Genomic DNA, 14,063 nt, shown 5'->3' on the forward strand with positions numbered 1-14,063 from the left:
CTGGTTAGAAGAACAAATCATAACAATAAGGACCTACAGTATCTCTATCAAGCTTGTGGTATAATCCTAAAATTACTCCTGAATTAAATAACCCTTTGTTAGAGTTTTCATGTGAAATTATCAAAACATTACAAAAACGATTTTCTTTCAGTGGTGATTCCTTACCCTCGTGCCCACTGTGGAATAACACATTATTCACTGCAGGTGGCAAAATACTTAAAAATAATAAATGGGAACAGTGCAATATAAAACATGTGGGACAGGTTGTATCAAATGGAGACATTATTCCTTTTAATGAATTAGGATAAATTGCTGTTGGGAGGGGCACTGTCTCAACAATATATAGGTTGTTGTGCTCTGCCACCTCCCATAGCAATCTCCAAACCAAATCACAATGGGAATGTGACATGGGTATACTCTTAACGGCACCACAATGGGACGCAGCACTTAAAAATAGAACTAAAATGTGTAACTGTGTGAGATATAAAATCTTGCAATTAAAAATATTACACCGGGCCTACATTACTCCTTGCATATTAAAGAAAATTGATAATACAATAACTAGTGCGTGCTGGCATGGTTGTGGTGCGGAGGGTATGCTCATGCACCTTATGTGGAACTGTCCTTTGGTCAAGCGGTTTTGGTCCGCTGTCACTGATAAGCTGTCATATCTCCTCAAAAAAGATGTTATGCCTTGTCCCATTACTTGTATACTCGGTGTTAATGTAAATAATGCAGAACCCAAAATTCTACAGGAGGTGGTAGCGCTGGCTTTCCTTTCGGTAAAACGCATCATCTTAATGAACTGGAAACAATGAAAGCCCAACTGCTTTAGTGTGGATAACTGGTACAAGGACTTCATGGACTTGTTGGCAATGGAACAGGCTGCCCTGGTTCTCAGTGTGGATGATGGGCCTGATGGACTTGAGGTCCCCTGGAACTTTATTAGACCCCACCTCAATATACCTGAGGAGTAGCCTAGCTTTGCTGTGTTTCTTCTCCTGTGTTTCTTGCTTTTTGTTTGTTCTTCTTTAGGGATGGGAATTGATAGGATTTTATTGATATGAATGCCATTATCGATTCTGCTTATTGATCCGATTCTTTATTGATTCCCTTATCGATTCCTCCTGTGAATTTTCTGTGTAGAAAAAGGAGACCTTACAGGTTTTTGGTGTCAACAACATAAACTTTATTGAGTTTCTATTCTAAACAAGAGATAAGTGCTAAGTAAGTAAGTAAACAAAATATGAAATTGGTCCACTGCTATCATCTAAAATGGAACAAATGAAAGAATATTTGTACAGCATTTGTTTTCATCTACGTCAAATAACGTTACAGAATCTGTTAGTGTTGTCACGGTACCAAAATTGGGACCCACAGTATGATACCAGTGAAAGTATCACGGTTCTGAGTAGTATCACGATACCACAGCAAAAATTAGGCAGATGTGCCTTTTGTCATTTATAAAAAAAAATATATATATATATATATATATATATATATATATATATATATATATATATATATGTACACACACCAGGGGTCGCGTTAATCAGATATTCTTGGTCATTGACTGGTTTTTTACAACAATGACCGGAAAATCTGAAGGCCGTCGGTCATTTTGACTGGTTGCATTGACCACCCCTGTCCACATGGCGGCGGAGTGCACAGCCAGTGGCTGCCGTTTTCACACTGCAGAGAAAAAGTCATTCATCTGCTTCATATAGCGTTGTTGAGCCCTGGACACACCGGACGCGTAGTGCCGCGGAAGTCCTGCGAGTGTACTCGCAGGCGCTTGACGTCCACACAGGCAGCGCATTTCTCCTGCACTCTCCGCGCCGGTTAAACATCGACTCCACTCGTCTGTTCCCGTCAGTACTCGTTTTTTCATTTCAACAGGTCATTTTAAACATGGGTAAGTCCATATTTTAATAGTTTTTTATAACGTAATAAGTTAATTACAATTTGTCATTGCATGTCCATGTATTGAGCGTGTTGGATAAACACTGAATGAATAGGGCATATTGTTCTGACCATTTTATTTATGTAGTTATGTCTGTAGGCTCGGTGACACAAAATTAAAATTGTAATGAAGTGATTAGGGTATTGAAAAATGTATTCGGTTATGCACTGTTGTGTTATTTTAAATTATAAACACGGTATTTTCTCCTCACGTTCCTCAGTGCGTGCTGTTATTTTATTTTGAAAATTGGCCAGATTCTCTCGTCTTTTCTGTGTCCGACTTCCTGTTTGGTACGATCCACTCCATCCAGCTTGACAGAAGTGCTCGCGTGAAAAATAGACCAGACGCCGACCTGAAGCGCTGCCTCCGCGGGCGCTCCGCTCTGCTCAGCGGCCTGTGTGGACAGTCAGATAGGTTTGAAAAAAGATGTCAGACGCACACTCTAAGACTCGATGCAAAAATATTTTCTTTTATTCAAGTACCAACATTTTGACATGTCCGACTAGACCGTCTTCATCAGGGTATCGAAGACGGTCTAGTCGGACACAGAAAAGACGAGAGAATCCGGCCAATTTTCAAAATAAAATAACAGCACACACTGAGGAACGTGAGGAGATATATATATACACACACACACACACACACACACACACACACACACACTGAACTGGATCGATGCGGCCGCGATATGAAACGCTTGATATTGAAGTTGGCCGCTTACAATCCCGAATGCAAGTTCTGGAGGAGAAGATCAACTCAAGCTCAGAAGGTGCAGCTGCTAGGCACAAAATTAGATGTGACCCTGATGTATCAATAATTGTGGCTGGGCTGTTGGAAGAAAAAGGGGAAAATGTTCTTGCTAAAATTAAGCAGCTGTTCACAGATGGTCTGGAAAATGAAACACAAATTGTTGATGCAGTCCGACTCAGTGGGAGAGGAGGCCAACCAGGGCTGGTGAAGGTCGAGTGTGCTTCCACAGACGAAAAAATTGGTATTCTTCGCCAAAAGCATAAGCTGAAGGACCACTCCAGTTATCGAAAAGTATACCTATGTTCAGCTAAATCTCACAGACCGGCTGATTGAGCAGAACTTTAAAACACTGCTAAGAGAAAGAATCGCAACAGGAGTAACGTGAGGCCTGGGAGAGCAGACTATGAGAGTGCATGAGGTCCTCCACACCCACACAGCCTACGTGAGCATATTTCACTTTTACATTGGAACATTAATGGATGACTTTAGCCAATCGTGATCTCAGAGGATCCATTCTACAATAAATTAATGCTGACATTATCTCCTTAAATGAGACTCATCTTCAGGGGGAAAATGCTATTGAGTTGGAGGGGTATGTATGGTTTGGTTTAAATAGGAAAACTCACATGAAAGCAGCCAGAGCATTTGGGGGTGTAGGGTTGTTAGTAAGGTTAAATTTATTTCAAGAATATAAGATTGAAACTACTGAAAAAAGTGATGGCATTATAGGTCTTTTGTTTCAACATAAGCTATCTGATTATTGTTTTGTTGTATTTTCATGTTACCTGCCACCTGAAAACTCTCCCTGGGGAAGGGATGCATAATCTTTTTCCTGTCAGTTGGTAAGTCAGATATATCAGCTTTCAGACGCGGATGCAATCTATATCTGGTGGGATGTGAATGCTAGAATAGGAAAGATGGAGGATTTTATCCCTGATATTGATTATATTCCCCGGTGAGTTGTTATTGATGATTATGTTAATAAACACAGCGAAATATTTCTTGAATTTTTAAGAGACGCAAGAATGTGTGTGCTTAATGGCAGAATCAATCCTTTATGTGATAATTTTACGTCAGTGTCACCAAAGAGTAAAGCTGTGGGCGATTACATAGTATCTCTATCTGATTGTTTAGAAAAATGTTTAGAATTTAAGGTAGTGCTTGTTTCGCAGATGGTAGAAGAGGGAGGTTTAGTTAATTTGATTGGTGATCATTGCCGATTACCAGATCACTCATTGCTGTGGATGAAGTTTAGGGTTGGATGTGAAATGCCTCAGTCTCAGGAGGTATCTGCTCCAATTAGGCCCAAACAAATTAAAAAACGGGTGAATCGTACTGTGCCAGATACCTTTTTAAATTCAGATATGGGACGTGCAGCTATGTTGAAACTTATTGAGAGACTGCAACGTGTTAAAAAAACACAAGAGGAAATGGATAAATGGTATAATAAATTTTGTATACTGGTACATTCAGAGTTGAGAGACAATGTGGATAAGCCTAAATTTAAGAAAATAAAACAGAATAAACCCTATTGGAATAAGGAGTTGGATGAACTATGGTCAGATATGCGTAGTGCTGAACATCTTTTTTTAAAGTGTAAAAATCGTAGATTAAAAACGCAGCTTAAGTTAAATTATAAGTTTAAACAAAACTCTTTTGATAAAAAGCTCAGGTTTTATAAACGTAGATACCAGACAGGACAATTAATATTTTTGGAGCAGATACAAACAAACAACCCACAACGTTTTTGGAATGAGATTAATAATTTGGACCCTAAACGCACTAGAAAGATCCCAATGCAGGTTTGTTATGAAGGAGAAATATCATCTGATTTAGTTAAGGTATTAAATGTATGGGAGGGATCTTTTTCTGGCCTCTTCTCAAGACAGGGTGAAAACGCTGATGATGATTTCTATGAACAGATTTGTTATTTGAAGAGAGATCATTTAAGTCATCACCTCTGTGATGATGAATCTTTAAATAGAGACATAGGTAAAGATGAAGTCCAAAAAGCAATTGCGAAAGCTAAGATTAAAAAAGCTTTTGGTGTAGATGAGCTGCCAAACGAGGTGTTGAAATCTCCAAAAATGCTTGATATATTGTACTGTTTGTTGAAAACGTGTTTTGATTATAGTGTCGTACCCTCTACCTGGTCCAGATCAATTATAAACCCTATTCTAAAGTCCCCAAAAGATGATTCGAAAGTGCCTTTAAATTATCGAGGCATTAGTTTATTGAGCACTGTATATAAACTGTATTCCTCCGTCCTAAATAATAGACTAGTTCAGTTTCTAGAAGAAAATGATCTACTAGAGGAGGAGCAAAATGGCTTTCAAAACGGAAGAGCCTGTATAGACCATATATACACAGTTACCACAGTAATTAGAAATAGTTTAAAAATTAATAAAGTTGTATTTCCTTGTTTTATTGATTTCCAAAAAGTATTTGATTTTGTTGACCACAACCTTTTAAAATACAAACTTAACCAGATAGTAGGGATGTAACGACATGGAAAATATGATATCTCGATTATAGTGACCAAATTATCACGGTAAATGATAATATTGCGATATTTTTTTAAGCGCTGTAAAATGTCCAAAAAATAGATACATTGAAATAACATCACTAAATCTTGTAACTTCCTTATCATACCAAAATGTTAACAGCCAAAATCTTATATTAAAATGAAACTTTCACATTAAAGGGGCAAGGGATTGGCACAGCAACAGAAACATTTATTTTAAATTAACAAAATATGTAAACACATTACAGGAGCAAAGCTTATTTGTCTGTGCATTTTAACAGTCAGCAAAATATGTAAACAATTTATACATTAATTATTTATTTATTAGCACGAGGGGAAAAATATATAAAACAAAACAATGCAAGAGTATAACAAAAGACACAATATATAGAATAGATATCACAAATGTGCAGGAGAAACCAAAAAACCCTAAGGGCAATGGTCATCATTACACAGAATAATTCACACATTAGAAGTGTGAGTCAGAGGATTACCTGTATGAGAAAAGGAGTGCATGCTCTCGGTCAAAGGTTAACACTGCAGCGTTTTATGTTGTTTCCTTGAGCTTATGTCGAGAAAGCATAATTGGCCGTCTATATCGATTCTAGCTCACCATACAATAACCATAATCACAGTGATTCAATCATAGTTGATCTCAATTAGCGTTACGTTACGTCGGTTTATATTCTGTCGGCTCTGCTCAGTGTTTTCAGCTCTGTTTCGTTTTGAAACACTTAGCAACATACCCAGATAGCACACATACATCTGGCCAACGTCGGCCTGAGGACGACACATCGGCCCTGAATTTATAACGTCTGACAAGCGTCGGCCGCATGGGCGGATATCTTTAAATTTAATACTCTTTTGTCCCAGCTCATCAAACGTCTCTGTTACGTTGGCTTTGGGTCAGCCCAGTGCCGTAGAATGTCTGCCCACATACGGAAGTCGCCGCAGAGGCGGGATTACATCTCCGCGATGTTTGTTCGGAACTGAGCTCGCAGCACACAGCATCTCATCGCAGTTGGTTTCAGGTAAGCTAACTGGAATAAACTGGCAGAAAATAGCTTTGTTGTTTCTTCTGTGACCGTTAAAAGAGGTTCCTGGTGAGTGGCGAGGCACGACTGGGTGTATATAGCTTAGCACATGTCCCCACCAACTAACGTTATCTTTCGTTAGCTGTTAGCTAGTTTAGCGGTTTAGTTCATGTTATGCTAACAGGCTACAACTGTGGTGTTTTCATTTTATTTTCCCTAGTTGACGTTATCTGCTCATCTGGTTATCGTGAGCACTCGTTTTGGGTTAAAGTGGAAGTGCACGGAGCTGCCACCCGTGGTCCCGCGGCCCCCCGGTCTGACCTCCGGGGCCCTGGACGTGTGCTCAAGTGTCTGGGAGAGGAGCGGAGAGGAGCACGGAGGTCAGGCGGGGCCGGCCGACACTGTGTATCCCAGAACGGGTGCTGAAGTGTCGGTGAGACCAGCAGAGAGGAGCGCGGAGGTGAAATAGTGAAGTTTAAGGATGCCTTCAGTATGTTGTTAATGTGATTTTATGGGCAATTTATCAGTCGAGGTCTCCTCCTCTGCAAAGCAAACTGACCCAGTGGCTACAGGTAATAGAGCATTTTTGAAACCACAGTTTTTCCGAGATGAAGGACTGATTGTTGAGCTGCTGTTAACAGTTAACGGAGTTAACGGATCCCGTTATTTAACCGTTTCAACACTAAATTAAGCAGAGTGACGGACCCAAAGCCTTCAATCTGGCTAAAAGACAGCTGAAATGCTAAAAAAAAACAATACAAGTTGGGATTTGTTTCTTGAAGTTATGTGCTCATCATCTTTTCTGTGTCTTGCAGGCTGCCAGGAGAAGCGGACTGGCCGTCAGATATTGTTTGTGGAAATTTGAAAATAAAGTTTGTCAAATTGACTTTTGTCTCTTCATTGTGCACACTTACACACGAAATAGGGTAACAGTCAGCTATTTTTTGAATGTTAGCACTGATTTGTCACATTGGATGGTGAAATATTTGTAGTTTGAAAGGTCCGACCTAAATGAATAAAGGTCGTAGTTAACGAAGCATATGAATATTAATGAAGGAACGCCTACTGAGCGCAGCTTATTTTATTGATCGTTTGAACATCGCGTGGTGGTCATTTTTGATTAAAGGCCAACGTCTCAGCGACGTCTTGGCAATGAGCAAACGCTCTCCCTGCTACGTCTTAACGATCTAAACTTGATACATCGGGCCGACGTCGGCCAGATGTATGTGTGCTATCTGGGTAGCTGCTAATACGGCTATTAGCTAATCAGTTAGTATTAGCTCCTAAACAAAAACAGAAAACCTAGTCGCCATTTAGGAGGACCGATACGGCTCAAATGTCCCGTATACGTCGAGAGTTACATATTATGACAATCTCAGTAAAACCGAAGTCCCTCACACAATAACTGACGTTTGCATGGCATAATTTGCATTGGCTGTAAAGCTGTGGATGATGGTCACGGAGATGAGCCAGCAGATTTGTAGTGTTGCTACCCTTCGCAGCAACTTTCTTTCTGCATGTTCTGCACAAAGGATAGTTGTCCTCCACCAGCTGTCCCTCGGCATTCTTCAGAAACCCAAAGTACGCCCAGACCTCAGACTTAGTGCGTTTAGTTGGGGGGAAAATGTCCTGAGTGTCGCTATCACCACCTTCCGCCATGTTTTCATTCTTTGTGTTTACACATGCTACGCATTCACGCAGCGCCTGCATCGCGAGACTTGAATGAGGCTGTTATTACATATCCTGATAATCCACCGCGATAATGCAATTAATTTAAACATAAACGGTCATTCTTACCGTGTAAAAATTAACCGAGATTTACTGTAATATCAGTAATCGTTACATCCCTACCAGATAGGGCTTAATGGTAAATTTTTTCACGCTGTTAATTCCATATATAAGGCACCTGTTGCTTGTGTGAAAGTTAACGAATATCTTACAGAATGGTTTTCCACGCCCTCTGGTGTTAAACAAGGGGATGTTTTATCACCAACGTTATTTGCTATTTTTATTAATGATTTGGCAAAAGAAGTAAAGCAGATGGGGAAAGGGGTATTATGTGGTCATGTGTTTGTAAACATTTTACTCTACGCGGATGATATTATTTTACTGTCAGAAAATGAAGAGGATCTACAAATAATGTTAACATGTGTTGCTGAATAGTGTAAAACGTGGAGACTCTGTATCAATCAAAAGAAAATGCAAATTATGCATTTTCGGAAACCAGGTAGAGTGAGGAGTACCTTTCAGTTTTATGTTGGTGAGAAACAACTTGAGTTCACAGATAAATATAAGTATCTTGGTTTCTTTTTAGATGAAAGTATGTCTTTTTTACCAGGTTCGTCAGTTCTAGCAGACTCAGCAAGTAGAGCGTTGGGAAGTATTATAGGTAAAACCAAAATGCTGAAAGATATGGGTTACTCTACATACTCAAAACTGTACCAAACATGTGTGTGTCCTGTTCTAGATTATATGTCAGGTATTGGGGGTTCAAAGGCAAGAACATACACGTTCATATTCAAGCAATTCGATTCTTTCTAGGTCTTCATAGATATGCACCTGTTTTGGCATTTAATGGAGATATGGGGTGGGATTCTTGTGAAATGAGATGGAAAGTTAATATGGTGAGATTATGGAACAGGTTATTGGATTTACCAACCAACAGGGTTGCCAGTAAAATATTTCTCTGAGATTTTTTTGTTGGAGGAGAATGGGTCTCAGAAATATTTGATGTACTAGGTGAATGTGGACTTGAAGATGATTACTTTAAAATGGGAGCTGTAAAGGTAGAGGAGTTGAAAAAACAAATCAGGACTAAACACACAGTCATGGGCAGTAGAAATCCTGCAAAAACCAAAACTGAGAACTTACTGTTTATTTAAGAAAGATTATAAATGTGAAAAATATGTTAAGTATAATTTGTCTAAAAGTAAGAGGTCACTGTGTGCACAGTTAAGATGTGGTATATTACCACTACATATTGAAATTGGAAGACACAGAGGTGTAACTGAAGAGGACAGAATCTGTGAATATTGTGACCTGAATGAGGTGGAGAATGAAATTCATTTTATCTTATATTGTCCTTTATACCATGATTTACGACAAGTTTTGTTTAGAAGTGTTTCTGTTCCTGACTTTGATTCATTTAGTATGGAGGATGGAGATTTAATTGAATATCTTTTTGATAATGTCTTTGCCTTTGCTGAATTTATTTTCAAAGCATGGGACAGGAGAAGAAAAATAACCTGTAACAGATGAATGTCTCAAATCTTATCTTGATTTATTTAAATTTTGTTTATTTGTCTGGATACAGGATATATATTATTAGTTTATGAATTGGATCAATTATGTATTTATTTATGTCTGGTACTAATAGAACTCTGTTTTTCTTTTGTTGTTGTTTGTTTGTTTTGTATCTTTGGATCTGTGTTTTGTTTTATGGTTAGGTGGCTATGGGTGTGTTGATGTGTTCATAGGTTGGTATATATCCTGGAGTATGATTTATTTGTGTGAGGCTTATGTATAGATATTGTGCTGTCCAATGAGCCGGAATGTTTGTTTTGTTGTATTTAATGTGTCTGTATAATCCGATGTGGGATGGGTCATGTAAATGTCCAGACACGAAAATAAAATATTCATTCATTCATTCACACACACACACACACATATATATATGTATATTGTTGAAAAGAACAATATACACATATATATATATATATATATATATATACATATATATGCATATTGTTGAAAAGAACAATATAGAATGTCACAACCTCATCCTTTAAGTTTTAAAGCAGCAAGTATTTTCTTTATGTACTAAACTGGAAAACGTTGGCATGAATACACACTGACATAGATACCAAAACTATTGGTACAAGGAGAGTGACACGCCAGTACACCAGGGAACAACAGTCAAATATCTACTGGTCTATCATGTCCCTCGTAGCTAGACATGCTAGTATTTATATTAAAAAAATCTATCTATTCCCTCACACATGATGTCCAAAATAGCCATGTTCAAATGTCTTAGAAGGGTTTTGCCTTTGAAGCTGAAAAATATCCACCAGTGTAGGCTCTCAGCTGAAACCTAATCTGCCCATGCATATTGTAGCATTAGAGCTCACTGATGAGACAGTGTCAGGACAGCAACTCAGATGGACGACTCTTACCACTGCTTGGTGATGTCAAACATCATGATGACTCCATTACAGTTCTTGTACACATCCAGGAACTCTGCATCCAGGGCCACCTCATCTGACTACAACATACATATTAAACAAATGTACTATTAATCACATGATATAGAAAAGGTCTCTTAATGTGGCCTACTCAATCACTGACCCACATAATATAAATGAGCCTATTTTTTAACACATGACTGTCATATAATTGTCACCTCTTGGGGCTCATTCTCCAGTTTCAAATTATCTCCGCGCCTTTTGCCTTTGCCTGAAAGAACAAGAAATCAAAAGTCTTAAGTTTTAGATTAGCTGACAAGAAAAACATCATGACATACAGAGTTTGTTGCTTTACGTTAGATAATGGTGAGTAAAACAAGCAGAGCAGCAGACAGCTGCGTTTCCTTTGGAAAAGCTTCTTGCAGTCTAGTTTGAACACACATTATCTTTAAAATACACACTGCTGGCATTAAGTCATGGCTCACACGGTGCAGATGCTCAGGCTCTAGCTATACACAGCAGAAAGTTCAGCCAAACTCAGAAATGTAGCCACACAGCAACCCAGGGAAAAGCCGAATTTTGAGAATACTGACATTCAGATAAGAGTAGAATGAGGCGGGATAAAACCCACAGCACACAGGCAAGTTCAATTTCTATATACTATAGTGGCGCTCACCTACACCTTCAGGAAGGGGGTATTTTTGGCCTGAGATGAGTGCAAAAGAGGTGCAAAAAAGACAACATCAACACTGAGTACAGAAAAACAAACAAGCAACCATGCATCCATCTGATGTCATGAAATACTGTAGCAGGTTGACAGCAGTAGGTAGAAAAGGTGTAACTTCTTAGAGCAAGGTCAGCCTCAGTGGAAAGTTTGGTCCTTTAACTGGCATGTGTGTCAACACTCACCTTTGTCTACTACGTCCCACACCTCTACCTTGACCACATCATCAGTAGCTAAGAGAAGCAGAAAGAGTATTTGTTCAAGTTCTTGGGCCACAGAGGAAAACATTTTAAATGTGCAGGCTGTTTAGTGACTCTAATAAGGATTCAATAACTGAAAACACTAGAAGAAGTAGTGGTGGATAAAGGTTTGCTGGGCATGGCATGACTTAGGACAAATACAGGACAGCTGAGGCTAAATCTAAATGTAGTCTATTTTTTTTTTACCTTGATATGGAGCCACTGAAATAAATCACCGAGGCACAAATAGCAAATGTCAAATATTCACCAAAACAGACACATGACCAAAGCAGTAAAATAAAGTAAGATGTAATATTTAGACGTTATCTGAGCTTCAATTACTTACTTTTGTAATTCCAATGGATACTTGTGGCTTGGATCTCCTGAGTGGGTAAGTACTCCTCTACAAACTTCTTGCCCTGCAGTCGATGCCACAAAGTACTCTTTCCAGTGTTTCTATCTCCCCGGATGACTATTTTCACTTGAGTGGAAAAGAGATTGTGCATTGGGTTTGTCAGAAAACAGCCCATCACCTTTACTAAGAAGCAAATTGAATTAACTATAAGTGGGACAGACATATTTGACTGCAGAAGCCTGTTCCCCTGATTTGCTGCTAGACTTACTATTATACTGGACCCCTTTGGCAAAACGTCTCTGCAAACTTTGGTTCATTGATTGCAGGCCAGCTGGAATGTTCTTGTCCCTGAGCTGGACTGGCTCAGATCCCACCAACTTCTTAAGCGCTGAAAACATCTTGATAAGGCTTCACAAACTTGTACAGTAACACACGGTGGCACAGCGGAACTCTTTTAAAAATTTGTCACACAACAACTGAAGGAAAGGTGTAACAGTGTATCTTGACAGCTGAGGAAGTTAAGAGTCCATGCTTATAAGCAAGTATGATGCCAAATAACTAAATGTTGACTGTTAATATAGCAGGGTTCTCTTAAATCTGACGAGATGTCCTTGATTGCCAGTCAGAGATGGAGGTAACTACTACGCTGTTTTGAGCATCATCTGTGAATACAAAACAAAACAAAACAAAACAAAAAACAGAGGAATACAGAGGTTATGGTTGAGAATATACTTTGGTCTCCTTTCAAGGTGTAGGCACCATAAAAAAGGCAGGTTTGTCAAACACAAAACATATGTATCCTGTTTTCATACAGGAATAGAAATGTGCAGCGAGACTTGGTAACTTTAAAGGACACAGACTCATACCAATAATTTTCTGGTTATTTCAGTTGACAAATATCAAGAAACACAGAAAATGGTTTCCCTAAGATGGAAACAACAGCATAAAGACCCAGTCTGATGTAGCCCCAGGTTGTGCCTTTCATGTTTTGTCAATATAATCAAGTCACATGCATTTTTCTGCATAATAATTTTGCTAAGTAATTACACAATGACCAACGAAAAACCCAGACAGTTGTTTATCCTGCTCTTGAACCGCGTGGATCAAATAACAGTCCATCTGCTGCATATTAAAAAAGATTTTCACCAGTTTTCAAAGTTGTGCCATTGTTTCCTAAACCACAGGAAGATGGTAGGATGAAATGATACCACAGTCTATGTCTGTGCTCCACTTGAACAAGGTAAAGCTACATTAAACGTTTGGTTGTCACTAAGATTTATCTATATTGATGTTTTACTATATTAAAGCCACAACAATCAGTCAACTATAAGAGAAATGTTTGTGATATATTTGACTTTGCAGCACCTGCTTGTCCCATTAAATCCTAATGGGAGCTGTGACAGTGTCCCACGAGCTATTACATTATTCACCATCAAGATCAGCTTCAGGATTTGTCCCCAGCTAACATTATTGGTGCACTGGTGTCTTTGTTCAGTTTAAGAAGAGCCTAGCTCAAATTCGAAGCCAAGCTGTGCAATATGACATCACAGTGACTGTATCTCTTTCGAGACGAAATTTCCCTTAACGTTATTAACGCTAGGTGGATACCTAGCAATAGCTGCCTCAACTGTTAGCTCTAACGAGAGGGCTTCAGTTAAGTTTAGAAGCAATTTGATTAAAACATTAAAGCCATATGCTCTAAAAAAGTATGTCAACAGTGATGCGGCAGCCCGGTTTGTAACCTACCACGGCTAAAAGGTAGCATTATCCTTCGGTTTCTGTTTGAGCTAACCTAGCTACCCAGTAGATGTTAGCTTAGCTTTCCCCCCATGTACGCTCAGTAACATTGAACAGCAGCTAAACTGGATGTTTTCTTCCTGGTGGTATCAGCTACAAATACTCACGGTTATTAAATAGTTTATGACACTGCAGTCCCGACATGTTTTTTTCTCAAAACATCTGTCAGTCCCCGATCCCAAACAGAGTCGTAGCCGCTAAGTTACATTCCTTTGCAAAGACAGTTAGACAGACCCAGCGTCAAGCATGACATACAAACGCACTATTTCCGTTACAATTTTCAAAATAAATCGTATGTTTTTGCTCATGAAAGCATGAACAAAATACATTTGACAAAGGGTTAATTCTTGACCTCGGAAACAGGCGTTGAGAGAGCAATTTCACCGCAAGGTGCACTGTCCATTGACATTTTAGAATTTCTTACTTGAGCACAATATCCCATCCTAAAACTGTTGGACGTCAACACTTTGCTTTTATTTTGAAGACAAAATATCAC

General features: G+C 38.9%; 1 protein-coding gene across 2 annotated transcripts in view; it reads right to left on the bottom strand.

The window, feature by feature from the left end:
- The window catches only part of rabl6b (RAB, member RAS oncogene family-like 6b), a 69,853-nt gene extending 56,040 nt beyond the window's left edge, over positions 1-13,813 (bottom strand). The window contains exons 1-7 of one of the 2 annotated variants that reach the window (XM_033619356.2): positions 13,675-13,813; positions 12,039-12,432; positions 11,762-11,896; positions 11,362-11,409; positions 11,129-11,158; positions 10,671-10,723; positions 10,444-10,532 (exon numbers count right to left, since the gene is read on the bottom strand). In XM_033619356.2, coding sequence (XP_033475247.1) covers positions 10,444-10,532; positions 10,671-10,723; positions 11,129-11,158; positions 11,362-11,409; positions 11,762-11,896; positions 12,039-12,168 — 485 coding nt within the window. In that variant the 5' untranslated portion in view covers positions 12,169-12,432; positions 13,675-13,813. The remainder of the gene's footprint in view (positions 1-10,443; positions 10,533-10,670; positions 10,724-11,128; positions 11,159-11,361; positions 11,410-11,761; positions 11,897-12,038; positions 12,433-13,674) is intronic. The other variant, XM_033619357.2, reaches the window with a different exon arrangement.
- Between the last annotated feature and the right edge of the window lie 250 nt (positions 13,814-14,063).

This window comes from Epinephelus lanceolatus, chromosome 9, assembly GCF_041903045.1.
Source record: "Epinephelus lanceolatus isolate andai-2023 chromosome 9, ASM4190304v1, whole genome shotgun sequence".
NCBI classification, from domain to species: domain Eukaryota; kingdom Metazoa; phylum Chordata; class Actinopteri; order Perciformes; family Serranidae; genus Epinephelus; species Epinephelus lanceolatus.